Source organism: Panthera pardus, unplaced genomic scaffold, assembly GCF_024362965.1.
Source record: "Panthera pardus isolate Hobbes unplaced genomic scaffold, ASM2436296v1 HiC_scaffold_8, whole genome shotgun sequence".
NCBI classification, from domain to species: domain Eukaryota; kingdom Metazoa; phylum Chordata; class Mammalia; order Carnivora; family Felidae; genus Panthera; species Panthera pardus.
Window position 1 is genome coordinate 98,412,274 of NW_026527013.1, and position 26,990 is coordinate 98,439,263.

Consider the following 26,990-nt stretch of genomic DNA (forward strand, 5'->3'; position numbering starts at 1 on the left):
TAGAGGAGAAAGCTGGGAGAGAGGCCACTTTGGACTGGGATGCTCAGTCCATGAAAATGGGATTTGAGCTATGTATGTAATGGGAGGTGTAAACTGTGAGGTTGGTCATGCAGAAAACTATCAATATCAGATTTTTAGGCACTGGAAAGTCAGCAGAAATATTATGAGAAGCCTAATTTGGATTGGAGAAAGATTGGAGGCAGAGTATGCAGTAAAGAATTATTAGAAAATATAGATTCAAAACTTTAGAAGTGCGTTAAATAGCTAGATCTCATTTAGGGATAAGAGAAAACTGTGACCCAAAGACATAAAGATAATTGCCTAAGAACACAGTGTAAGGCTTTTACTTTTGTTTTCAATTTTTAATTTTATTTCCGGATCATAAATTTGTGATTTTGAACAAATTTTGTTATGCTTTAAATTGAATTTAAAAGAAAAACACTGAGTCAAGGGCAATTCTACCAACTATCAAAGTATATTTTGGGGCTAGAAACATTAAAGGGCATAATGGAACTGATAGGAAAAAAAGCCTCAAGACTTGGCTATGCAGTATGTTATTTGTCTGAGATATTAAAACATCCTTTTACATTTATGGAAAACAGTATGCTAATAAATAACTCCTAGCTCTATTGCATTATTTGACAACCAGTCCCATGTTATTTTCATTACTTTAAATGGTAGCAGTAAACATGAAAATGATGTCTCATAATGCATTGATAAACTTTATCATTTTCTTGCTGAATTTATCACTAAGACAGCTCACATCATTTTCACTTCATTTAGTAGATTCAACATGTTCTCAAGGCTACTGACATTTCTGTTGGTTTTGAGTGGCTTCTAATGTTTATTTGCACTTGAGTAGGGACTGAAAAATCTCATTAAAAGACAGTTGCTCATTTCCATTAAGGGGCCATGAAATACAGATGGTGATATTTTTTTCATCTGAGTCCAAGGTGAACAAGAAGAAAGAATACTCATAGATCTGAAATACTGACCCATTTGCTCAAGAAATTTCCTGAGTGGTAATAACTTCTACCTGTTATTTCATTTGTTTTGAAATATGTGATAATTTCCAATGGCCAAAGATGACCAACAGAGAGTGATCTTAAACAAAGACCAGTTGCAATTTAACTTGCTGGAAAAGTATTCCAGAGTTTCTGCAATGTTGTTAAACTTCTTGGATATCATTTAAAGCATAAAATTGTATGAAATTTTATGTTTATGTGTTTATTCATTTATTCATATTTTTATCCAGTGACTGTTTATGGACTGCCTAAATAACTGTGATGTAAGATAAAAAAGTGAAAAATCAAAAAGAGAGATATATGGATAAAATGTTAATGGAAATAAAAACCCTGATGCTCTAAGTGTTCATGGCTGGAGGCTTAGGGACTTCTTTCCTAAACTCCTGTGAAATTATGAAAGTCCCTCAATTCTTTCACCAGGCCATATGGAAGTGATCTGGAAGAGTTCATGGACATTTGCAGTGTTGGTACACATCTAAGTGTTAAGTGCACTATTTGAAAGTATACTAGGAAAATGAAGACATTATCAAGGTCAATACTTAAGCTGCTAGCTCACAGCGATTTCTCTCTTTCTGCACATGTCATTGTAGTTAAGATCAAAAGTTTTGCCGTTTCTAGCCAAATTTGAAATTTGGGAGAAATGCTATAAAGATGGTTTGATGAAAATTTGGCCAACTTTGTTTAACTTGAAAATTAGTAACCTTGGACTGGAGTCAAAAAGATGTATGTGTGCATACATACATACAGAATTGTGGGGACTGAAGTCTTGCAGTTTTTATGGAAATGTGGATGAACGTTCTGGGCCTGCAAAGTGCACTAAGCCTCTATCTTCCAAGCAGCTTAATCCAAGAAAACTGTACCCCTAAATCCGTGTGTGTGTGTGTGTGTGTGTGTGTATGTGTACATGTTTGTGTGTGTGCACATGTGTGCATGCACTTTCCTTAGAGGCATGGTGAGTACTTCCCCTGAGTATCATTGATAAAGGGCTTTACAATATGCTTTGTCAGGTCTAATGCCTTAGGTTGATGACATTTCTGATTCAAATATGATTATTCTGAGAAGATTTTAGAATTTAGTTATGACAAGCCTATTCCACTTTTCCTTCCTTCCTTCCTTCCTTCCTTCCTTCCTTCCTTCCTTCTTTTTCTCTTTTTCTTTCCTTTCTTTCTTCCTTTTTCCTCTGCCCCCACCTTTTTCTTTTTTATTTACAAAACTTTGCCATAAGGGTATTATGAATGTAGGCAAAGGATATTGTCTAAAGATAAAGCAGGATTGGGGCGCCTGGGTGGCTCAGTCGGTTAAGCGGCCAACTTCGGCTCAGGTCATGATCTCACGGTCCACGGGTTCGAGCCCCGAGTTGGGCTCTGTGCTGACAGCTCAGAGCCTGGAGCCTGTTTCAGATTCTGTGTCTCCCTCTCTCTGACCCTCCCCCGTTCATGCTCTGTCTCTCTCTGTCTCAAAAATAAATAAATGTTAAAAAAAAAAATTTTTAAAGATAAATCAGGATTAAATTAGTTAAGAAAGACTGTGTAAAGATTAATTTAGTATTTTCTATTCAATTTCTACCTTATTATTATTCAGATATTTAATCCAGAAGTTGTTTGGGAATGTAAATTATCATTATTTTGGTACTTTACTGTATTTATTATGTAAAAACAGTCACCAAATGAAACTTTTAATGTACCAAAAATTATACAGAATACATGCATCACAGAAATTATTATTGAATATATTTATGGAAGTAATCATACTATGTACTATGTGCTATTGGGGCATACCCAAGGACAATCAGAAATTTCTGGACTGCTGTAAAGTACTTATCTTTTGTTTAAAAATCAAGATTTTTAGTTACTTTCAATACTTTTAAAAGGCTATACCCAATATATAGATAAATTAGATTTGAATACAAAGTGAGGAAAATTTTACCTCAAATTTTTCTCAGTACTTTGCCGTTAATTTGAGAAATGAAAATCAAAAGACCATGTTTACTATTATAATAAAAATATTTATTATAAAAATGGTTACATCTCATTGTACATAGAAACAAAAACACAATTTATACATCAATAACTTAAGTGGGCCTGAACATTCAGTATCCAACTGCTAGAATCCTAAAGTTCTTCCGCAGATTTTACAAATACCAATGTAGACTGTTTCTATTTCATAGAACTCCATTTACCCAGTTGATGTTATTGAGATATTAACATTTTTTTCTCTAGTATTTTAAAGATAGTTCACAGTGTTTGGGTTACTTAATCAACTGCTTTAAATCTTTGGTAAATACAAGTATTTATATGCAACGTTTAAATTTCAGTAAGTAAAAACTGAAAAGTCAAATAACCTATTGTAAATAGTTTTGTGTAATCGATAAATGCATGAGCCAGAGTCCCACCATCAAGAAAAGTTGCTATGCAGGACTTCTCATGATAAGTCTGACATCCACAACAAATTGTTTGAGGCCCTTTTGGCCACTACAAGAAACACCACAACTCTAAGCCACAAGAAAATTACACAAAAATGTTAAATTCAACATATACAAACATTACCGATTATTTAACAATGCAGAAGATTCTATATTTTTCTCTAAATCCTGGTTTATACATCAATTTGAACAGGTGAGTTTATTACCTCATTAAAGCCTATTATCTCACAAGAGTGAGAGAACCATTTAAAGAAGCCATTGTGTTTTGAAAGACATCCATTCATCCTCTTGCCAGTAATTTATCTATGAAAATATAGATAATTTCTTGAAATAATTTGTAGGGAAAAAAGCAAGATGCCTGCCTTCTGTTTCCTTCCTTCCTCCCTTTCTTTTCTCCTTCCCTCTTTCTTCCTTCTTTCCTTCCTTCCTTCTTTCCTTCCTTCCTTCATTTTTCCATTCCTTTTGTGGGAGTTATATAGTAGACTGGCCTGTCAACCTGCATATTATATTTGAGCTCCACAAATTTCCATATGCATTACAACTTTCATTTACCAGCCCTCTCTCAATGATTCAAATGAAAGTATCCTGGCATGAAAACCTCTTACTCCCAGGCTATTTGTTAAAAATATCCCCAAAAGTATTTAAATTCTAATGTTCTCAAGCCATTTGAAAATTAGAAATTGTTTTTATAGACATAGTAATGCAGGAGTGTAGAGGATATAATTAAATATAACAAAAATATATCTTGTTAAGCCTAGAAAATGGATACCATCATTGGATTACCACCACTACAGGGTAGAGAACAGCCCCTGCTACCGAGTTAGGTTCTGAATGCATGATTTCTTTCCCTAACATTGGCTTTTCCAACCTACCATTTCATTTAAAAATAAAGCAAGGTGAGAGATATCGTTGTTATCACTTTGGCAATTCTCCTCCCCTGCTAATTGCCGACATCCTGAATTCAGTGCATATTTTAAAACTCACTCAAGACTAGGCAGGCACCTGGCAATATTGTGTTGTTCACTTATTACATGAAGTGTGAACAGGAAAGCAGCATAATGAAGACACTATATCAGAAGAGGTTTTCTTCTGAGGTTTTTACACGGGCCCAATGCCTTGGGTGCAACTTTGAATGAAATGTCTTGATTCTTTCTTCCTCATTCAAATAACATTCAAAGTAAATGTTATTTAGTCACCAGCTTACCCCCACTGCAGCGCATAGAAATGTGTGAGATGTACATTTATGTACACGTCTAATCTCATAGCCTAAACTATGCCCCAGCCCTTTGATGGCAGGGGAATACTGGCATATTGACATTCGGTGTGCAATAAATACCAGTGTCTTTTGCCATCAACCAGAGGCCTAAATATCAGTCTATTGAAACTGTTAGCTTATATCTTCACTTTACTCTACTCCCATTCTTATTGATAAAGACATGGACACTTGAGGCTTTCTTCTGCTTCAGGATTTGATATAAGCTCATACGTTAGGCTACATTAAAAGAATAGAGACTGGCCATCTGTTAATGCCTACGTTACACTGTCCTGGGTCACGGAAACGGGTGTCGTTCCTCTTTGCACCACTGTTGTGATCAAGGGGTTGCTTTTGTTTGTTTTTGAGGAAACAGGAGTTCACACACAAACACTCAAGAAGCAGCACTGGCATAGGCCCACTTTGATCCCTTAGAGTGTCCTGAGTGTCCCTTTTCACAGAGCCATTTTCTCCTTTGCCAAGTTCCTTGGTTCCTTGCTTGGGATACACCAGTCATCAGCCTCAATGCTCATCTGATAATGTTTGAAGGCTGATTTGTTAAAGACGGGGAGTTTTTCTACAGACTCTGAAGATAAGGCCTGAAAGAAGACAGGGAAGAAAAATCAAACCAAAGAAGTTATTCATGGCGTAATTTGTATTTGAAGTGATTATTCAAAATTACTCAAACATTCAAATACATCTCTTGATTGATTCAGTAATAAAAACACACCACAATCCATAGTATGCTAGGCATGTATAAAAGAAAACTAAAAAAAGCAAATGTTATTTCTACCCTATAGGGGCTGAAACAGTATATATACAATTATAAATTGGGGAACAGAATTTGTATTCAATATTTACACATGCCCCTTGTTTGGATATTGCTGACGTGATAGAGCTGAATAGCAAAGCTCTTCTTTCTTTACAAAAACCTTTGTATCTGTGATAGAGCCCTAATCTGATACAATTAATTTATTAAAATCTGAGACTATAAATCTATAATCTCTTAATCTTTCCCAGTACTTTGAAGACTTTTGCTCATTTAAGAAATGAATACATTAACTATTTCAGGTAGTCAAAGTCCTCTTGGCAAATAATTCCCTTGCACAAAATGGGAGCCTGCAAGCTTAATGTTTTAGTCGCTAAAATCTGTAAATACATGTTCAGTCAAAACAGTTGGAAAATGATTAACGAATAAGGGCAGTGACCTTAACAAATAAATTGAGGCTTTATCAGAAATAGAAAAAACATGTACCAAGTTTTAAAGTTTAATCAGGAATTGCCAGACATCCCACTGACAGCTTGTGAGCAGTTAGTTTTTCCTTCCCTGGATTTCTAATAAGGTCAGCCTAACGTCTTCGGTGTGTTGATATCAGTTGTTTTCTAGGCTGGAACATTATTAGCATATACTCCCCACTATTCTCACAGATGCCAAAAGGTGTTGATTTTAAAAATTCACATGAGCATCTCCTCATTTGGAAACTTGCATGCTTCTTGAGAACTAATTTTGCTTCACTTGAGGCAGGGACCATGGCCCCACTTCCAGTTTGGTAAGTTACCATAGTAAATTTTAAATTATATACCTACACATACCAAACACAAAATAAAATGACTTGTAGTCATCATTATTTGCATTAACTCAGTTTGGGGTATTTACTGTGGACCATGGAACTCGGGTCTGTAAAGGAGGCATTGTTTTCAGAACTATGATTGTTTCTATTGCATTTAAAGGATACCTTTAAGTAGATGATGGCATCTGTTCCATATCCTGACAAAGAGTAGAGATTCAGATCTCCTTGAAAGTACTTGGCATAGAGACGAGAAATTGGCAAGCCGTAACCAAAACCAGCCTAGAGGGGAAAAATCAGTTATTGGCAAAGAAGTGTACCTGATCACTGAAATACAAAATGGAGGGAGGAGTTATCCTCCCTGAAACTGATGTTCTAGAACCTAGATAAATATTTTCTGCTTCCAATCAGACACCTCCTGTAGAATTGTTTTACCATTTTCAGCTGGCTGTATCATTCTTCCTCAAACCCCCCATGCCCAATTTAACTAAACGGACTAACTTGACTAAACACGTCCTTGTAATCCTTGCTTTACATTTAGAACTGAGTGGCTGGGATGAACTTAGTCATTTAATTGGTCTTACCAAAGGAGCATTCCGGGAATTATCCATCACAGGCGTTGGCGCAGTGGAGTATGTGTAACTAAAGAGGCGGTCGATGATCCTCAGGGGAACACCACCTCCTCTGTCTGAAATCTTAAGCAAACAAACAAGTCACCAAAGCTATACATGAAAAACAATGTGCATTTATCTATAGAAAAATATTTTTTCCTTCATTTAAAAATCACCTGGTATACATGCCTTTGATCTGTTGCTAAAAGCAGAGAGCTTGATTGTTATGGACACATTTTTACTTGTCTCAAGAGAGACTCAAAAGAAACGCAGAGAATGGTTACCTTAATTGTAAGGTCTTCTTTTCCCAAGACAACAATCACTTCAATTGGTGTAAGGGAAGGCCGATTTTCCTGGTGTTCAACTGTTGCTCTCATTGCATTCTAAGGAAATCAAAACCATAAGGAATTCAATGGCAGAAGAATGAGAAACAATAAATAACTGTTTTTTATGTTTAAAATAAAAGCAGCTCAGAGGGCAATTCAAAGTTCCTATTTTTTTTTAAGTTAGTAGTAAAACAGCTCTGTAAATAGCCATTTATGAATGTGTCATGCAGGATGTATAATGAAAAATATTCATTTACCATGTAATATAGCTCCTGGGAGTAATGTCTAATGGAAAAACAATTCTGCTAGCTGTCAAGTTCTTATTTGTAAGCTTAATTTAAATGTAGAAATTGGTTTTTATAGTCCATTTCCTGGCTCTCTCTTTTTTGTCTTTCCATTACATTTTACATCCAAGCACCAAAGACTATTACATAACAAATGAACAGTGAATCATTGAACCAATTTATTGGCTTTTATAAAACTTGCTGGGAAAGGTTGTTACTATTTAAAAGGATAGTAAATAATTCTAAATTAAATTTCAATTTGCATTTGATTATCATCTTAACTTTTACCAATGATGGCAAAATAACTCTAGGAGTTGGACTATTCAGTTTAAAAAATAAATGAAATTAACGAAAAAAGCATCTTTTGTCCTTCAACAGAAGAAGAAACTCAAACAAGTTTTCAGACAAATGCATGAATCTCAGGCAGATAAAGTTTTGGTTTATTTCACCCATTTTCCTCTCTAACCTTTTTGCAGTACATTATCTGCTTTCTGGTTTGTATATAATAGCAAGTTCTAATCATTAGCTGAAGTAAAAGAAAATAGATCAGATGTTTGTAGTACAATCGATACCTCATTGCACTAACATTAGAATAAGGTAAGAAACAGTGAGTCTGAGAAAAGCTATATCAGAATTAGAGGCAAATTTCACTTTTTTTAGGCTTCCTCCTCTTTCAGTCCAAGGGATTCTTGAAAAACATCACGGAGCTTTTTTTCGGTGTGAGCACAGTTTTAATTTGATGTTAAAACCCAGGACAGGATTTGATCCATAGTACCTGGCTACCCCAGACCAGTAACATTCACATCCTTTGCGAGCTTGTTAGAAATGCAAATTCTCAGATATACAGAATCGCAATATCTGGGGCTGAGGCTAAGAATCTGTGTTTTAACAGGGTTTCCAGATGATTCTAATACATACTGAAGTTTGAGAAGCACTGAACCACAGTCTTGCTATTGAAAGTGTGGAGTGTGGACCAGCAACATCACCTGTTGGCTTATTAAAAATTCTAAACCCCATAACAGTTCCACTGAATCAGAATTTGCATTTTTTTATCAGAAAATTTTTTTAATGTTTATTTTTGAGAGAGAGAGAGAGAGAGAGAGGCAGAGAGAGAGAGAGAGAGGGAGACACAGCATCTGAAGCAGGCTCCAGGCTCTGAGATGTCAGCACAGAGCCCGACGCAGGGCTCTGACTCAGGGCTCTGATTCACGAACTTTGAGATCATGACCTGAGCCCAAGGATGCTTAACCAACTGAGCTACCCAGGCGCCCCCAAAATTTGCATTTTTAACAAAACCCCAGGTGATTCATATGCATGTTAAAGCTGATCATGGAAGGAACTGCCTTCCCTGCCTTCTGAGTATATTCCAGACTCAGGTTGGAGCCCTGCCATGTCTAGATTTGGAGCTGGAGTGTCCTGTGGGGGTGGAGGTAACAAGGCCTCATTCACTGGAACATTTATCCAATGACCTTCCTTAACAAATGCATGAATGACTAGTGCTTTGTTGGACACCTGAGAAAATAATAAGAACAGGGAGCACTAAAGACATCGTGAATCATATTGTGCATTCTCAAGTATGTTTTAATGTTACAATGAACTGCATGTGCCCTTTCAAACATTAACTGGAGCTTCCTTCTGCTAGGAGTACTGAATCATGTTCGGGAGAAGGCAGTGATGCTCCCATTGAGTAGGAAATGATAAAGGAAATAAAAATGTAACCTGTGAATTAAAAATAAAAAAACCCACAAAATTGAAATTATATTGTGAAGTGTCATACCTTGAATAGTTCAAAGAGCATATGATGAAGGTGAGAAGGTACATACACAATGTGAATTGGCTGGCCTGGAAATTTCCCTAGAAAAAATTTAAACTCATTTAAAATCAGCAAGCAAATATTTCATTAAAACAAACTTCCATATCTATGTGAATTAACAGATACCCCTTATTCTCAAAATTAGAATACTCCCCATCTTTCTTTACTCCGAAACTCTCCCGAAGAAGCTTCCCTCTTAAACAGTAAACACAACTGGCTTATTATCAAAATGCTATTACAGTTGCTGTCTTGTGCTCTATGATTAAGTTTTTGCATTTCTCTAACAATGTATAAAGTCAGATGAAGTGTGTCACAAGGGTGATTATGAAATTAGATTATGTGGATTATTTGTTTCTGCTTTCATAACTTTTGTCCTGGGCAATTTCAGAGTTAAAATTATATGCATTTTAAGAAAGAAGAAAAAAATAAATATGTCCATAGCATAACATTGAAATTAATGTTAACTATAATTTTCATATTTTATGGGAAACAGCATATCTGATTATTCTTGATCTTTATCACCCAAACATTAAATCTTACAGGCAAAATATGCTTACATTTCACTGAGAGGTTAAAGAAAACAGAGAAACAAAAACCTCATAATACTGTTTGAGAAGAAAAATAAAAGTATTATTCTCTGGTGTTCCAGGCCTTGGCAAAGTCTGAATCAGAAAACAGAAGGTCTGGCACAATTCCCTCTTTATTTGATCAAACAGTTCAAGCAGTTTATCTACAAGTATTATGCAACAGTGCTGTTAATGCTTAGAGGTATTTTTCAATCTTTATTTGTATTCCTATTTTTAATTCAGCAATTATATTTACATATCCCCAGTCCATAAGTTAGGTCACTTTTAATTCCAACAACTTAATTTTTACTGTTTTTCTTTAAGAAGCACCATGGGATAAGATAAAAACAGAGCCTGACATTCATCATATTATCACTTCAAGGTGGGAAGACCCTGTCTTTTCAGGTGCCCTAGAGTTGAAGTCACTGAAGTATGCTTTGCTTCCAAAACAGTGGTGTATACTTATAGTGCAATTAAAATAATTTTATTTTTAATTTAAAAACATTTTTAAAAGAACATTTAACATGAGATCTACCTTCTTAAATATCTAAGCATACAACATAGTATTATTAACTGTAGGCATGGTGTTGTACAGCAGATCTCTAGAATTTACTAATCTTACGTAACTGAGATTTTACACCCATTAAATAGCAACTCCCCATTTCCCCCAGCCCCCAGCCTCTGACAACCACCATTCAACTCTTTGCCTCTCAGAGTTTGAATATTTTCTATACCTCAGATAAGTGGAATCATACAGTATTTGGCCTTCTAGGACTAGCTTATTTCTTACAGTAAATTTAAAGTGTTTTCCCCCCAGTTCTTATGAGTAACTTCTCCAGGAGGATACATCCACAACCAGTGGTTCCTCCTATTTCTGGCCTCCCCGACTCCTATATTCTGTAATAAGCTATCTTTTTGATCTAAGATACTGGAACTTTGTGGCTACTCTAAATCTTAAATTATTTGTTTAAACCATTCTTCTTTATGAATCAGCAGCAGCAACTGAATATGCTCAATTGGAACTTTCCAGTTGAGATAAAGAGAACCTTGGCTTCAAAAAAGAAGTGTACAAATTCTAGACAAGTTCACAAGGGAGAAAAGCAACACAGAAGTTGCTCTGTATTTACAAGAAGTAATCATACTGGGAGAGTAGTGAATTTTCTATAAATTAAAATATGTTTTATTTATAGCTTACCATTCACTTGTGTGAGTTTTAATTCTGGTGATGTTAAATAATACTGGTCACAAAGCATCTTTGAACATTCAAAGGCATCTGAAATAGAAGGTTTTTTTCATAATGATGAAAAACACTTATGCCAAGTAAAATTTTCATGTAATCTTTTCATGTAATCTTTCATGTAGTTAGTTGTGTACTACCTTTGTACCCTAAATATCTGAAATGTTCTTTAGAGTACGTGTTTATTTACCTGAAAAAATACCTTTTAAATATTTTATTGAAGAAAAAATTAAGGCAGTGGTTAAGTTATAGCTGTAGCAATAGGATTATGCACACTTCGGAGATCAAATAAATATATAAGAATATGGAGATTAGCCATTCACGTTTGGATTCTTATAATTTTATAAATGAATGTTTAAACCCCTGACTTTCCAAAGCAAATGACCTTCATGACAGTATTTATAAAATATAAATGGAACACTCTGAATACAAATTCATTCACAAAGTCATCTTAACTATAGACATGTCAATCATATCGCATGTATTTTTAATCAGAGGAATACAGAAATCTAGAAATTACCTTGGACCACAGCTGCCACGTCACAGTTTGGATCAATGCTTCCAATGTGACTTGGGTTTCCTGTCTGTGAGTCACTAAATATAAGAACTGTTGACAAATAAGAACAGTTGTTATAAACATCAGGATAGTAATAATTAAAGCTACCGTTGTAAACGAATGTGAGCCCCCAAATAACAGAACATCTGGTTGGGGTCTAGCTTATATTCTACACCCATCTCCGTATGCCATGAGCATGATGAACTAACTTACTGTGCTGGTTCATCAGCATCCGGGTAGAAATACGGTTCATATAAAATCGATCCAAGAAATACTGAAGATTTTGATTGGTGACTGGGTCAACTGTACAGCCATCTTTATATTCTATGATTCCTTGTGCCATTGTAGGAACCACATTGTGGTGTCTATTTCGAACTGTGATGAGAGTATCTACAAAACTAAGCCAAAACACATGAACAGTTAGTGAAAGTTCAAATAAGTTTCTTTCACTTATAGTCCTTAGATTATTTCAAAGAAAGCTAAAGCTTTTTGTAAGTACCCATCTAACAAACTCAAATGATAAAATGTTTGGATGAAGTTTTATTAAGGCTCTCACTACAGATTCTTTGACTATGTAGAGGAAATAGTATCACAAACAGATTTATTTAGCTTCTAACTTACATGTAAACGTACCAGCTTTCTAACTGGTGAATTCATTCTAAGAGTTCCTTATGCATTCTCTTTAAAAAATAATACTTAAAAAATAATTACTACGAAGGAGGATTCTAGAGTGCCATTGTGGGAAAAACTTTTGAATTTTCTTGTCAAATTTATAAAAAGATTCTTCTTTCTTATTCTTATAGTCAGAAACTGTCAGTGACTCTGAAGGGAAGTGTCTAATCTCCCGTGACAATGATATTTATTAATATTATGCAATAGTAAATCCACTTGCAAATCAGACTAAATTTATAGTAAAAATAGAATTCCTTAAAATAAAAAGTTCTCCGCACTTGTTCATACTCAGCATCATTTTCAATGCTATCATTCTTTATCAATTTTAAAAAACCAACAAGCCCAAACTTGTCATTTGTAAAGGGGAGATTATTTGTCATTCAGAGTTGTAGTTCCTTTAATTTATGTCTAAAAAAAAATCTGAGGAGTATGTCTGGAAATAGCCAAAGTTTTAGACTCTTATTCCAATGCATAGAACTTACTCTGATAATGCTTTCTGGTCCTCTGGGCTTTTCTCATGGAATTCTACCAAATCCATCAGGCTCTGGATATACCTATAAAGTGACATGTGTGCTTTAAGTTTCAAAATTGAGCAGTCAGATACAAGTGGCTAACTCATTTCAAAATGACTTTCAAAAAGAGAAAGAACTATGTTTAAAATTAAAACTTTCTTTCAAGGCATCTGGAAAACAATATAATTTTAAAAAAATACGAAGCTACAACTTTAACGTTCAACTTTCTAACGTAAAATTTATATTTCTTTAATCATTCCAAATCAGTAGTCAGTTTTTTGTTTTATCTGACAAATGTTTTCTTTTTCTATAGCATTTAGAAATAACTTTTTAAGGAAGACTTCGTCCTATTTTTTCCCACTATATTCATTCATAGGTGAGTAGAAGTCATGAAAGTCAGTAAATACTAGATTTAATATGAGTTTCAAACGGTAATTTTTTATGTGTGTTTCAGATTATAATTGCTTAATAATATAATATAATATAATATAATATAATATAATATAATATAATATAATACAATATGCATTTCTTGAATCAATGAACAAAAAGCTGCAGTCAGTGGATTAGAGTGATGTAAGGTGACTGTCTGCATACCTTGGTCCTTTTCTCTGAAAATCTTTTCCTTTGGGTGATTTACCCTCTCCAAGCCTCAGTATCCTTATCTTTAAAATGAGATGATAATAACACACTTACTAAGTGCTGCCTGTGTGCCAAGTACTATTTTAAGTACTTTAATGAATTAGCTCATTTAATTTCATTCACATATTCCTTTGAAGCATATACTTTGTTTTCCTCTATCACAGATGGAGGAATTAAGGCATAGAGAATCCTGCAGAGGCAGGATTTGAACCCAAAGCCTGCTGTTAATCAGTTTGTAAGTAACAAAGATTAGACCCTTTAAGTAGTCTGTTTCTCGAGTAGGATTTCTTTTGCAATATCAAACCCTGTCTTTTATTATTTAAAATACAATTATATTGTGAAAGTATGTACTTTTTCAGGATAAAATGTCTGTTTATAGCTTTATAACTGTCCTTATGATAACTTACTCTGAATTACTAAAAAATCTTTACATCTTTCAAAAATAGTTACTGTTCAGACCACCTGTTTTCCAATTATGATGTTAATAAATTATAAGAATTCATACTCAGATACTTGTCTTCAAAACAGAGACTGTTTTGGAATGATTGACCACTTACCAGCTTTTAACTAATTGCACTGAAGAGGTATTGACTAATCGATCAGGGAGGATGTCAATTTCCTTCAGGATATTGGCTAGCCTCACAGGCAATTCTTGTCGCAAAAATGCAAAGGAAGTTCTTTCACATGCATTTTCAGAACCTGTAATAAATAACATTTATTTAGTTTTTGGAGAAAAGTAGATCCAAATGATACATTTGAATAACATTAACTATACAATATTGAACACACACACATCATACAATTATAGTTCACCCTCAGTTGGATTATTATTTATAGGTAATTCAGAAGTAAGTATCTCCTTCTTCATTGTCTTTTTCTTTACTTTTTTTTTTAGATGACCAATATGAGAATTATTGTTTTCTTTTTTTGAAAGAGGATTAATTTCCATGAAGTCAGAATATACTGTAGCTCAGTCAACACCACTATGTTAACCAGACAACTTGGTTCAGAGAGTTCTAGATATGAAATTGGAGCAGAGGGATAAGAGGGTGGATAAGAGTCATGATGTTTCCAGATTAGTATTAAATAATATCACATTTAAATCCTTGAAATTTTCTTCATAAGATTACTGCAGAAAGTTTGTAAACATTTTTTGGCAGTAATGCAAATATATGGAAGAGACAAATTTGTCAGCAATGCAGATATACCCTGTGAACGGGTGGAAGGTGGTTAAGGGCTAAAATTTCAATTAATTTGAGGCTACTTTATAACATTAGGAATCTTCTCCAAAAAGTATTATGTTGTTGAGGAGGGGATAAAGTTTTTAATCCATTGTGAAATGGTGACTGAAAGCAAAAAGTATTTTGACTAGAAGGTTTGGACGGAAAGATGAGCTCAAACCATCCAGTATCAGCGGGTCAGCAAGTGGCCTTCACCTGTAAGCAACAAACTGTCAGAAATAAGGCAGATCTAGGAAAGGGCAGGGTGCACAGGCGTCGAGGCTCCAGGGTTCAGCAGGATTGGGGACCCCAGTTATTTTAAGCAGTGAGCGCAGCCCTCCCTGCACAAGGGCTGAAAGTTAAGGCAGCTCCCCAACCCCAGCGCCCCCACCCAGCCCTACTTCCCAGCTCACCAAAGTCCAGGAGCTGCTTCATGGACAGTGGGGACGGACTGTAGCGCGAAAAATGCTCGACCTCGCGGGGCACCAGGCTGGCGCCGCTCAGCGAGCCGGCGCTGCGCATCACGAAGCGGGCCGCTTTCATCTTGATGCCCACCCTGCCTGGCGAGCGCTGGGGCTGGCTTAAGGGACGTAGGCTGAGGAAAGCAAAACCAGGGACAGAGGAGGGGGCGGTGCGCGTCTAGGAAGAGAGGAGGGTGGGCTGGCTTGTGCACCTGGCCTGGGCTGAGTTTCGGGGGGTGCTTCCGAGTGGAGGTGGCCGGCAGTGAGTCGGAGGAACAGCGAGCGGCTGGAGACTCAAGTTCGCGTTTGGCCACCACCCGCCGCCTCCCGTGGTTTTATTTGTGTCCCCACACGCTCCCCCCAACTCCAAAGGGGAGGAGTCACTGGGACTTGGAGACGCGTCCAGAACTGGGGCCGTGCCAATCAGCTCAGATAAAGAACTTTGGGCCCCGCCCCCGGCCGCGGGGTCCTGTCGGTGGAGAGACCTGGCACCAGTACCCGAGGCTGTGAGGAGTAAGCGGGGGGAGGAGGAAAGGTGAAGCGGGCATTTGGAGGTACTTGGGGTCAAGATCATCAGCCCCTTGGGACAGGGTCGCCGATCGCGTAGGCTGGGGACCCGCCCAGACTCGTCCTTGTTTACAAGTGGGAGGCTGTCTCAATGTCACGCATTCTTGGCCAGAAACTATTTCCAAGAATCTGGGCTCCGGGATGTGATTGGTTCCTGCTCAGAGCGGGCTTTTACAGTAGCCAATCAGCTGCACTCAAAAGTATGAGCTTCCCTGCCTAGAAGAAATAAATAGCCTAAAGAGTTCTTCCAGCTTTTTCTCCAGGAGCAAAGGGTACAAGTCAGGAACTGAAAGTTCCTTTTGCTGGGACTCGGACTTGAATAACTGTCCCAAATACATTTTTTTTTTTCTTATGGCCATAAAAGGCCATCAATTTGTTTTTCTCCAGTAATACATTGTCTTCATTAGGTTTAACTCTCTTCATTAGGTTTAATGAAAAACAAAGTTAAAAAGGGATCAATATGTCAGTTTAACTTGCCTTCTTCTACCACCAGAGAATTTGCTCGCTCTGACCTCCTGTACAGAATGTCCTTAATCCAAATCTTTGCCTAAGACATTCTTTTCTACTCTTAAATGTCCAGCACAAACTATGTGCTGTGAGAGATCTTTCCTGATTGCCTCTCCTCCATTCTTCTCCCACTATGGACATTGTTACTTCTGTCATTATATTATAACTACTTATCCTATTATATTGTCCTCTCTGAACCCCCTTCCCTGTAGAAGATCAGGGTTCGGACCAAGTCTGATGCTCTCTTTGTGATTCCTACCCTGCTTATGCCTACTCAAGCTTAAACAGTTTTGGAAACACAGGGGAAGCTCCAAGTTGCATCTACACTTGGAGATAGGTTTTTGCTTTGTTTTGATTTTGTTTGTTTGTTTGTTTTTTAAAGTAGGCTTCATACCTAGCAGGGAGCCCAAAGCAGAACCCAAATTCACCATCCCAAGACCAAGACCCGAGCTGAGATCAAGAGTCCGACAGTTATCCGACTGAGCCGCCCATCTGCTCCTGGAGATAGGTTTTTGTACTCTGAATCCTTTATTCCATATTTGCATAGCTGGAGAAGCCAAAAGAGAAAGAGAGAAAAGGAAAAAGGAAAAAAGAAAAACAAAACAAAAACCATGTTCAAGAAGCCAGACAATGAAGTAAAACTCTCTCTGATGAAGCAAGTAAATTTAAGGTAAAAATCCCTTCTCACTTTTTCCCCCTGTATTACATCCTAAGAACAGAAGTGAAAGAATGCATTTGCTTTTCTTCCCATGTATGTGGGATTTGGAATAGGCAAAAATGTATATTATAAAGAATTATACTCTTTAATTTGCAGAGGAAAAACAATGGGAATGATGTATGACAGGCAGGTCTAATTTAGGAAAGCCCCACTGAGTGCTCTCCTGTCTTACCCAGCACTACTCTCCTGTGTGTTGTGGGATGATTAAAGATCAGGGGAAGTCATATGATGGCTCAGGGCTAAGTGTGTACTGAGGTCACCAAACTTTGTCTCCATGTCATCCCATCCAATAATATTTACCAGGTTACTCACACAGTGCATTACATTCTTCTATGTCATTTCTCTATGATAGAAACTGTTATAATTGGCAACATTTATGATAACTGGGTTGGAATAGCCTGGTAAAGTTGTTTACACAGTTGGCTGAAATGCTATGTATTACCATGATTACAGAGTGTCCTGGAAAGACACTGGCACTTGTATTCTCTGGCTGACCACAGATCCTGGAGGTTATCCAGTGGCTATGGAAGTAAAGGGAATTATTATTTGAGGGCAATGGGGATGGACAGATTTGTGCATTCATTCAAGTAAAGGTAAACCGTGAGAAGACTGTCAAATGATTTGGTGCTAATGAGCAGGGGGGAGGGCCAAAGCTTCCCCCTTGTACACAGTGCTGAACACAGCATCCCTGCTTGATGCACCTGATTCCTGAAATTTTCAGAAGTATGCTTACATATCGTCAAGTTAATTCTATTCAGCTTGCCCAGCAAAATCTAATAACATGAGGCCACTGGTAGAGATTTAAGAATGCAAGCCACACTTTTGTCAGAGGGCTAGACATATGGAATTTGACAAAATGCTTCAAGACTCTTAAAGAGATGCGTTTTCAATTTTTTCACTTCTAAGGACATATTGCACTGGAGCATTTAAATATATATCATGCATATACATATATTTGTATATATGTATATACATGATATATAATTATATTAATGTGTAATATGTATTTAATATATTTTAAAGATATATATATTTAAAAAGAACTTGTGTGTATGCATACATATATAATAGAATATATATACATATATAGAGAGAATATATATAGAATATTTCAAGTTAAAAAACTAATAGCAGATCTGGAGAAATTATTTACAAAACATGTAAGAGACAAATGATTAATTAACAAATGGCTGTTTCAGCAAAGAATAAAATAGTCATGTTCTATTCTTTCATGGAGATTACAGATCTGTGGTAAAAATAGGCATTAAAAAACAAATGGGCTAGAAGCATATGCATAAAATTAGAATGAGGGCTATGAAGAAAATGCACATGAAAAATATAATGGGGTGGAGCTATCTTAGATTTGGTAGGCAAGAAAAGTCTCTTTGACAAAGTGATAATTCTAGGAGATTGAGCAGTCTTCTTTTGGGGAATGAGAAGGGAATATTGGTGAAAGCATATTGATGAAGAGATTGGGGAAAGCAAGGCTTAAATCACCATTTGGTCTGTGATGTTTCTTGTAATTGGTATTTTTAGAGGCTCCTAGTGCCAGGAGTTGGACTAGATGCTTTGGTTGGTGGGAAAACATCTTCTTTCAAGTTTCTCAGGCTAATAATGGGTGATGGAAAGCAATGGCCAATTAAGAAACATTTTTTTTTTTTATTCATGGGACTTTCATTTAATCCTCGGAGCAAAAAAAAAATTACAATTAAATGCATTTAAAAATAGTTTATAAAAGAGATTTGATCAATGTGTCATGTTAATGGTGATAATAATGGTGCTCAGGTGTGTACGGAAGTAAGTCAGGTGTTGGGGATCAGAAAACACCTCTTCTAAGAACTGGCTTTGGAGGTGGCTTGAGAAACACGAGCAAGATTTGCGCAAATTATTGGTAGACAGTGAGGAAGGATGTCTAAACCTAAGCAAAAGCACAGATGTGGGAGCTAGGGATATAGTGGAGAAATAATGACTAGTTTGGTCTAGCTGCCATCATGAGTACCCAAAGGAAGGACGAAATGGGAGCTTAGGGTTATATCATGAAATCCTTAAATGCTGGTGTGAGGACTTTGAGATTCCTGAGGTAGGCAACATTGGAACTGTTGGAGCTCAAATTTGTTAGCAGTTAATTCAATGCAACGGAACTTCATTTAACACCCATTTTGTACCAGACACTATGATAGGTGCTGGAGAAATAAAGATGAAAAAAAGCATAGTCCCTGTTTTCAAGAATGGGAGAAAGACATGTAAATAATCTAAAGAAAAAATAATGAGGTATCTATAAGATATGTGTTGGGGCTGGGGGAGGTCAGGAAAGACTTCCTTGGAGGAGTAGACATGTTGTCTGAGATGAAGATCGAATGAAGCTCATAGGCACACAAAAAGGAAAGGTATTGGGTCCTGGGAAGAGAGAATGAAAAGAGCTATTTTACTGGTAGGATCTCCAGCTTTTGCAAATCTGAGAAAGAAGAATTAGAGTTCTATGATGTTCTAACCCTATACTACTGGGAGGGGGTGATTTCATTAACAGAAGCAGGGAAGTCAAAGGGTCAGGAGGAAAGGGTAAGTTGACTGAGGAGGGGGAACACAAAATGAGAGTTTGTTTGGGAACACTTTGAGCTAATGAGAAACCACTGGGGAAACAGTCATGTTAGTGGTAACTGGGGAAGAGAAGATGAGAATCAAAAGCTGTTAGGCCATTACTGAGAAGTGAAGATAAATGGGGGAGCCTCTCGCCAGTTCCTTTACACAAGGCTCCCCTGTTCTACCGGCCTACAGCTCTAGCTCATTCTTTTTTCTATGTACAATACTTCCTTCTGGAGAAGCCCTTGGTTTCATTCTTCACCTCTACACTTATAAAGGTTAAAATCCTTCCCCCCACTAAAGTAACACCAAAGTAAAACAGTTCATTTTTCCTTTTTGGCACCTATAGCTTCAATGTTATCAGAAAACAAGCAAGTGAATCCTGAAGCTAACACATCATGCCTTTTGGGGGAAGAATGAATATATGCTTCAGCCCCAAATATGGGCTAAGTATTCTTTCTCTCCACCACCCAAGAAATTTCTTAATTGTGTCTGATATTTGTGTTGAGAAACCAATAAAGGAAGAAAGGAATTTAAAAATTAACTAAAGAGGGGCATCCGGGTGGTTCAGTCAGCTAATCTTCCGACTGGCTTAGGTCACGATCTCATGGTTCATGAGTTCGAGCCCCGCATCCAGCTCTCTCCTGTCAGCACAGAGCCTTCTTCAGATCCTCTGTCCTTCTCTCTCTGTGCCCCTCCCCACCTCAAAAAAAAAAACAAAAAAAAAAACAAACCCAAAACATTAAAAAATTAACTAAAGGAGAAAGCAAATGTGTAATGAACATATAGAAATATGCTCGAACTAATGAGTGAGTAGGAAAACAAAAAGTAATAAGATAATGATACATTAGAGTTCTTCCAGCAGATTGGCAAATGATGAAAAAGACTAATAACAGCTTTTCATGTTGGCAAGTCTTGGGGAAATAAGCATTCTCCTATACTATTTGTGGGAGTGCATAATTGGCGATTTTTTTTGGAAGGCTACTATCAGAATCTATAAAAATTGTAAGGATAGTCACCACATGTTTCAGTCATTTCACTTGTAGAAACATATCCTAGAGTTTTACCAATAGAGAGCATAAAGATAGGTGTACAAGATTGTTCATTGCAGTATTGCCTGTAAGAACAAAATTTTGAAAATGACGTGTTTTCTCAAGAGGGAACGGATAAAAGTAAACGACAGGCCGGTGCACTAAAATACCAACTGTTAATTGCAAGGAGGCAGTTGGCTGACAGCATCCTGCTGCAGCACCTGTGGGATCCGTGCAGTATTTGAGCCAAGGCCATATTCTTCCCACGTGGCCTCCAGTGATGGATAAGTACCTCGGCTGGCCATTTCTTCTCAATGGGGACTCTGCTAATGGGAATTCTTTGCTCCGAGGACCTCTTCTGGTTGGCCATGCCTTTGTCACATTTGCATTGTGGTGTGAGTCTGTCCCAGCTCAATTCTGCTTCCTGCTCCCCCTTTCCTTCCACAGATGTCACCTATGCCCCACCGTCTGCCAGCTTTCTCTATCCAATACTGCTTCCTCCCTCTTAGCCTTTCACAGGCCATCCCTCAGCCAACCCAGCTGGGAGCTCCAGAGCAGGCATTCCATTAGAGGAGTCCTGCGCTGGGCAGAGACAGAGGTCGTTCACCTGCTCCTGGAATATATATATAACTGGGATTTACAAACATGGCAATTGGCATTTGGAAAAATCCCACATCAGGTCCGTGGACTGTCAGGTTAGAGAGCTGTCATAGTGGGGAGGGCCAAATATAAACTTCTGAAATTGGCCCCAAAGAAGGTAGCAAACAGAAGCCAATAGAGTATCCTGTGGGGAATGATGGAGATTAGTTCCATCCTTATAAGTATTTCAGGAGGGTTGGTTCCATCATATGTGTACTGAATTCATCTGTGGAAACTGGGTGATTCCTTGAAAATTACCCTAGACTATTATAAACCAATGGAGTCGGAACCCTGCTGTGTTACACATGGTATTTGTGCTAAAGCAGATTAATATGGCTCCAGGTACATATTATACGGCCACTGATTTGGTGAATGTATGCTTTTGTTTCTCTCCAAACCTCCAAAATCCCCAAAAACCCCAAATCAAAAAACTCAGACCCTCTTGTACTACTCTCTCAGCATCTGCTTACCAGAGGACCTAGACTGACATCATCTATGTTAGAAAATTGTCCTCTATATTTTGTTAATTGTAAAACATAACATTGACCAACATGTATATACTAAGGTCAAATTTTTATTTAGGAAAAAAAAAAGAAAAACTATATATGTGAATATAGGTTGATGTATGCATGTAAAGAGACCGGGAAGGAACCACACCCAACACCCAATCATGATATTGAAGGCGTGTATAATTGGGCAATAACTCTCACTTCTTACTTTATACCTCTGTATTACATTGTCCATGCTGTATGACCTAGTGCTTTATACACTAAAGCCAAGAATAGTGCTTGGCCAATGAACAATATATAAAATACACTGTTCTGGGAAAGGTTGTCCCCCTTCACTTATTTGACCTTACTTTTTTCTTCTCCCAGGGGATTATGGATGAAGACACAGTGGACTGAAGCACCTAGGACCTAGACCATCATTATTGCTAACTGCATGACTGCCAGTTCCAGCATGACTATATTATCCCTGAGTGCAGGGGTTCAGGAGGGTACAGTGGTGAGAGCATTTTGAGAAATAAATGCCATGCAATGATGATGATGGTCCAGCAATGGGTATGTTGGACTACTGTCACTAAATTGAAAGGCAGAATTGGGGATCTGGAAAGCAGATCCTAGGCAAATTCAAAGGCCAGGTGGATGAATTGTTTAGCTCTCTGTCCTCCTAGTTCCTTGAACTCTTTAATCTCAGTGATTTGACACCCATTGCATTTCTGTTACCAATGTCCCTTTCACGTGCCTGATCACCAGTGGGGACAGCCTCATCCCCGAAAACGTGAAAGCCAGAGTGATTTCCTTTTCCTTGATCCTAACTCATTGTCTTTTTTTTTTTTCTTTCAATTTGGCTCATTTCCTCACTCTTTCTAGTTCTTTTGTGGCTTTCACGAAGATCTTCCGGCTGTAACGACACCTTTTGCTAATGATAGGTCATTCACCTGCTACTTTCCATTTTTTCTTTACCCCTTTTACCCCTAGATCCCCTACTTCATTAGTTCTTTCATTCTCACCGTCTTATTCTTATCCTCTTCTTGTGCCACTGCTGTTTCTGTCTTACTATCTCTTAACCAAGGAAGAGGCATCATTACTTCCCCTGTGAGATTGTTTTCCCCTGGAGAGAATATTGACTCAGGTCTTCCTAAGCCTGTGTTCCTGATGGGATCATTTTCAGGACCCTTCTTCTCCAGGCTGTCATAACATATCTAGGTACAACAGTGAATAGTGGCCATCTGGTTTTACATAGTTCAGCTAAGTGGCTCTCTAGGCTCTATGTTGTACTGTAGGACCTCAGAGTCTACCAGGACCAGTCCTCTCATGCCTCAAGTCCTGATTTAACTCAGGTAAGACTTGACGTTTCTTCCCCTCAGTTCATCCAACTTTGACTAGTTTCTTCTCCTGATTGATTTGTGACTTAACGTCTCACTCTCTTTGCTCATCTTCAAAGGATATCTGTTTTGCCTTCTGGAACTCAGCATTAGTCTTCAAGCTTCTTACATCCCCAGTTTCTTCTTTGACTATTCCCTTTATATTCTCCTCACAACTTGTGAACATCGTGGCTCACAAAACTTTTTTTTTTTTTTTAGTTTATTTATTTATTTTGAGAAAGAGAGAGAGAGAGAGTCCCAAGTAGGCTTCCCACTGTCAGTGCAGAGGCTGACCTGAGGCTTGAGCTCAGGAACCATGAGATCATGACCTGAGCTGAAACCAAGGGTCAGATGCTTAATTGGTGCGCCTAGGTTGCTCAGTCGGTTAAGCATCCGACTTCAGCTCAGGTCATAATCTCACAGTTCGTGAGTTTGAGTCCCATGTCAGGCTCTGTGCTGACAGCTCAGAGCCTGGAGCCTGCTTCAAATTCTGTGTCTCCCTCTCTCTCTCTCTCTCTGTCCCTCCCCTGCTCATGCTCTGTCTCTGTCTCTCAAAAATAAGTAAATGTTAAAAAAAATTAAAAAGAGTCAGATGCTTAACGACTGAGCCACCCAGCACCCCTGTCTTATACAACTTGTTAAGTGTAGATGGCTTTTCTTCTCAACTCCAAGTATTTCGTGGCCTGAAGGCAAGATAGGTATCATCCTCTTCCCACACCTGGTTTGCTTTGTCTCTGCATTCAAAACATTACTCAGCCATTCTCCTTTAAAATCACTGGACCTTTGAAGACAAGGTCCAAGATCAAGTAACACCACTAGCTACCTTTTTATCACTGCCCTTTATCGAGTACTTGGTTACTTCCTTAACAGCATGATTCCTGTCATCATTCTTGTTGATTTCAACATCACTGTGAATGATCCACCTATACTTTCACACCTTGATTCATCCATCTCTTCAACTTATCAATATCTATCTACAGTTCGTCTTAGTTATCCATTTCCATAACCACACCTTAGAACTTTTCTTCACGAATAATACCACCACATCCAAAATATCAAAAACAAACATGTCATTTCCTGTATGCCACCTCCCATTCTCCTACAGTGTTTGACTCGCCTAGCAAACTCACCGAAACTCCTGTTTTGCCTTTTTTCATACTTTATATGCCATCTCTTCTCTTCTTACCCAGTGTGGACTCCATGGTCCAACACCATGATTATAGTCTTAGGAAAACTCCTAACTCTCTCTCTGTTTCACCTACTGGGTGAATCAATCCTAGTTAAATCATTCTAAATATATAAAGTATGTACAAATTTCAGTCCAAATATGCAGTTGTTGACATTTTTCCTTTTGCTTTCCTATACGTCAGTTTAATGTCTATTCTGAGGCCCTTTAGTTAATGTAGGATTTTACCATGCTTTCCCCCAAGACTGCATCTGTGTTCCCAGTAGCTCATATAGGCCCAAAGTATCAAGGCAAGTGGACATCAAGTGCTTGGTGTCATCTAGCCATGCTAGCATCCACTGAGATGTTTCTCATTGAATCTGGTCCTAGATAGTTGGTTAATGCAAATTGCAGCTCCATTATCCTTCATTCCCATCCAAAAGACCTATTTGAGTCTAGTTCTCTCTCTCTCTGTGTAGCCCTTATCTACTCTGGGGTGCATGGGGACCATTTCATTCTGTTGTTCTTGAAACATACTGGACCATCGTCTCATATCCCATCCTCTTCAGTGCCCCTTTGTTATGACTGTGCACACTGGGCTGCAGAAAACTCTAGAAGGCTGATTTAGGCCTGTCTGCCTCATTCCACCTGCAGCCATTTCTACCCTTGCTGTGTTTTGGTAAAGAAAATGAGTTTCAAAGGCCTAAGCCTTGAAGAGATTTGGAGCATAATAAATACACAATAAATCACATCAAGGTGATTACCTATTACTTATTGAACTAAAAGAGAATCTCTGGTTTGGGGGTCGCAAAAGAGAAAAAAAAGTTGAAGAAAACTTGACAAGAGCTCAAATGAAACTTAAAAGGGGATTAGTGGGTAGATTATAGAAATCATACATAGGTTTTTATGGATCTGAGAAAAAGAAAACATGTGTCATAATACCTCAGTAAAACAGATGTCCCAAACATGTATAGGTATTTTTGGCTTCCTTTGTGAATCATGGTCCAGCTGCCCAAAGAGGGAAGGGGTCATGGGATAATAAGAAATGTTAACATACATGGTTAATATTTTTAGTACTTATATGCACAGACATATGAACAAACATATGTATAAAGAAAATACCCCCCAAATGTCCATAGTGGTTATTGCGGGTGGCGGGTGGGGGGGTAAATATATTAGTGTTTACATTTATTTTTCTTGTGCCTTTCCAAATGTTAAACGATGAAACATGTGTACTTATTAATTATAAGAAAAACAAATGTGGGGTGCCTGGGTGGCTTAGTCAGTTGAGCGTCTGACTTAGGCTCAGGTCATGAACTTATAGTTCGTGAGTTTGAGCCCCGCGTCAGCCCCAGCTCAGAGCCTAGAGCCTGCTTCGGATTCTGTGTCTCCCTCTCTCTCTCTGTTCCTCTCCTGCTGGCACTCTGTCTCTCTGTCTCTTAAAAATAGGTAAAGATCAAAAAAAGAAAAAGAAAAAAAGAAAAACATGTTATTTCAAAAGTTGAAATGTAGCAAAAGAATAGGTGAAAGTATTTGGCAAATATCCATTCAGAATAGGCTTTTGACCGAACTGGAAGGCAGAATCAGGACAGGGAATTGGATCTGTGCTCTCCTGCCTTCTGTTCTAACCCCACTGGGTATACTGAGAGGCGTGGAGTTTCCAGGCCTGAAGAGCCCAAAATTAGCTCTTTCTCTCCCTTATCATCCCTGCCCATTGCCTTCTGTGGACTGACATTGAACTACAGTCAGCTGAAACTTTACTTCCATGCCTGTGGCTTCTTCCTTTTCTCTGATTACTGATCATTGCCTAAATTTCCTGAGATTATCACCAAGTAGGACATTTCTTCTCCTTCTAATCCTCATTTGCTCCTAGCCCCTCACCACACACAGTATCCAAACAGGAATCTCTCGTTTGGAAAATCAAAGCACTGAAAGTGAAAACTAAAGTTCAGTCTTGGTTTGTGTAGAGCTGATTGGGTTCCAGACAATAAAAGGAACACAAATCAGGCACCAGGTCATCTGGAAGACAAATTTTAGAGGTCACTTCCGTTTGTGATTTCTTTGCTTAACCCACTGCAAGGGGTGGTCAAAACCATGTCAACATCTCACTGAATATCCACTTAAACATGAGAAAAATTAGTCAGGGATACACACATTCCTTATTGCCTGGTTAATTCAATCAATTCTTGGGTACTGGCCTATTAGTATGTGCAATGCATTGTTTGTCTATATGCTGCTAGAAAAACACAATTCCAACTGAGTAAATTGTGAAGATCTATTTGGTTTTATTACATGATTCATGAACTGGACAGCATCCCATCTAGCAAGTAGAGGGAAGCTCTGAGGACTTGCACAAAGTGGAAGGCTTTTATAGAAAGAGCCTGGGGACAGAAAGTACCTAGCAAAGGAAAAGGATTCCAGTGGAGGGAAAAGCCAGGGGTCTGTCTTATCATGCAGATCACCTCATCTTCCTTGGGGGAGCCTGGCGGGGATGAAGAGAGCCCAAGTGGCAGACTCGTTTTCACTGAAGGGAAACTCCTGACTGTCCGGGGTTAAGACTGCATTTCTGGGGAGACTGAAATTGCAATTAGGTTAGATACTAAGTCCGGGTTTGGGAACTCAGTCTTCGTGAGGCTGTTTTGGGCCTGTGGTTTTTCTTTTTCACGATGCTTAGCAGTTAAAAGGACAGCCAGCCAGATGTCATACTAAAACTGTGTTTGTTTGAAAATAACTAGTTTAAGCAAGCACA

The 26,990-nt window shown here is 37.9% G+C and overlaps 1 protein-coding gene across 1 annotated transcript; it reads right to left on the reverse strand.

Annotated features, from left to right (window-relative positions):
- Positions 1-3,009: 3,009 nt before the first annotated feature.
- PDK4 (pyruvate dehydrogenase kinase 4) lies at positions 3,010-15,471 on the reverse strand. Its single transcript, XM_019443381.2, has 11 exons — positions 15,120-15,471; positions 14,044-14,185; positions 12,815-12,886; positions 11,874-12,058; positions 11,625-11,711; positions 11,063-11,140; positions 9,266-9,342; positions 7,163-7,261; positions 6,852-6,962; positions 6,436-6,549; positions 3,010-5,298 (listed from the first exon to the last, which is right to left on the reverse strand). The coding sequence occupies exons 1-11, from the start codon at positions 15,247-15,249 to the stop codon at positions 5,155-5,157; spliced, it is 1,239 nt and encodes a 412-aa protein (XP_019298926.1). The 5' UTR covers positions 15,250-15,471; the 3' UTR covers positions 3,010-5,154.
- Between the last annotated feature and the right edge of the window lie 11,519 nt (positions 15,472-26,990).

What these genes read in the sequence shown, in the direction of transcription:
- PDK4 (XM_019443381.2), bottom strand. Translation starts at nt 15,249, where the DNA reads ATGAAAGCGGCCCGCTTCGTGATGCGCAGCGCCGGCTCGCTGAGCGGC. An exon ending in GAAGCAGCTCCTGGACTTTG is followed by an intron (nt 14,186 to 15,119) that starts GTGAGCTGGGAA and finishes TATTTATTACAG; the next exon opens with GTTCTGAAAATGCATGTGAA. An exon ending in CGTGGCAGCTGTGGTCCAAG is followed by an intron (nt 11,141 to 11,624) that starts GTAATTTCTAGA and finishes CTTCTATTTCAG; the next exon opens with ATGCCTTTGAATGTTCAAAG.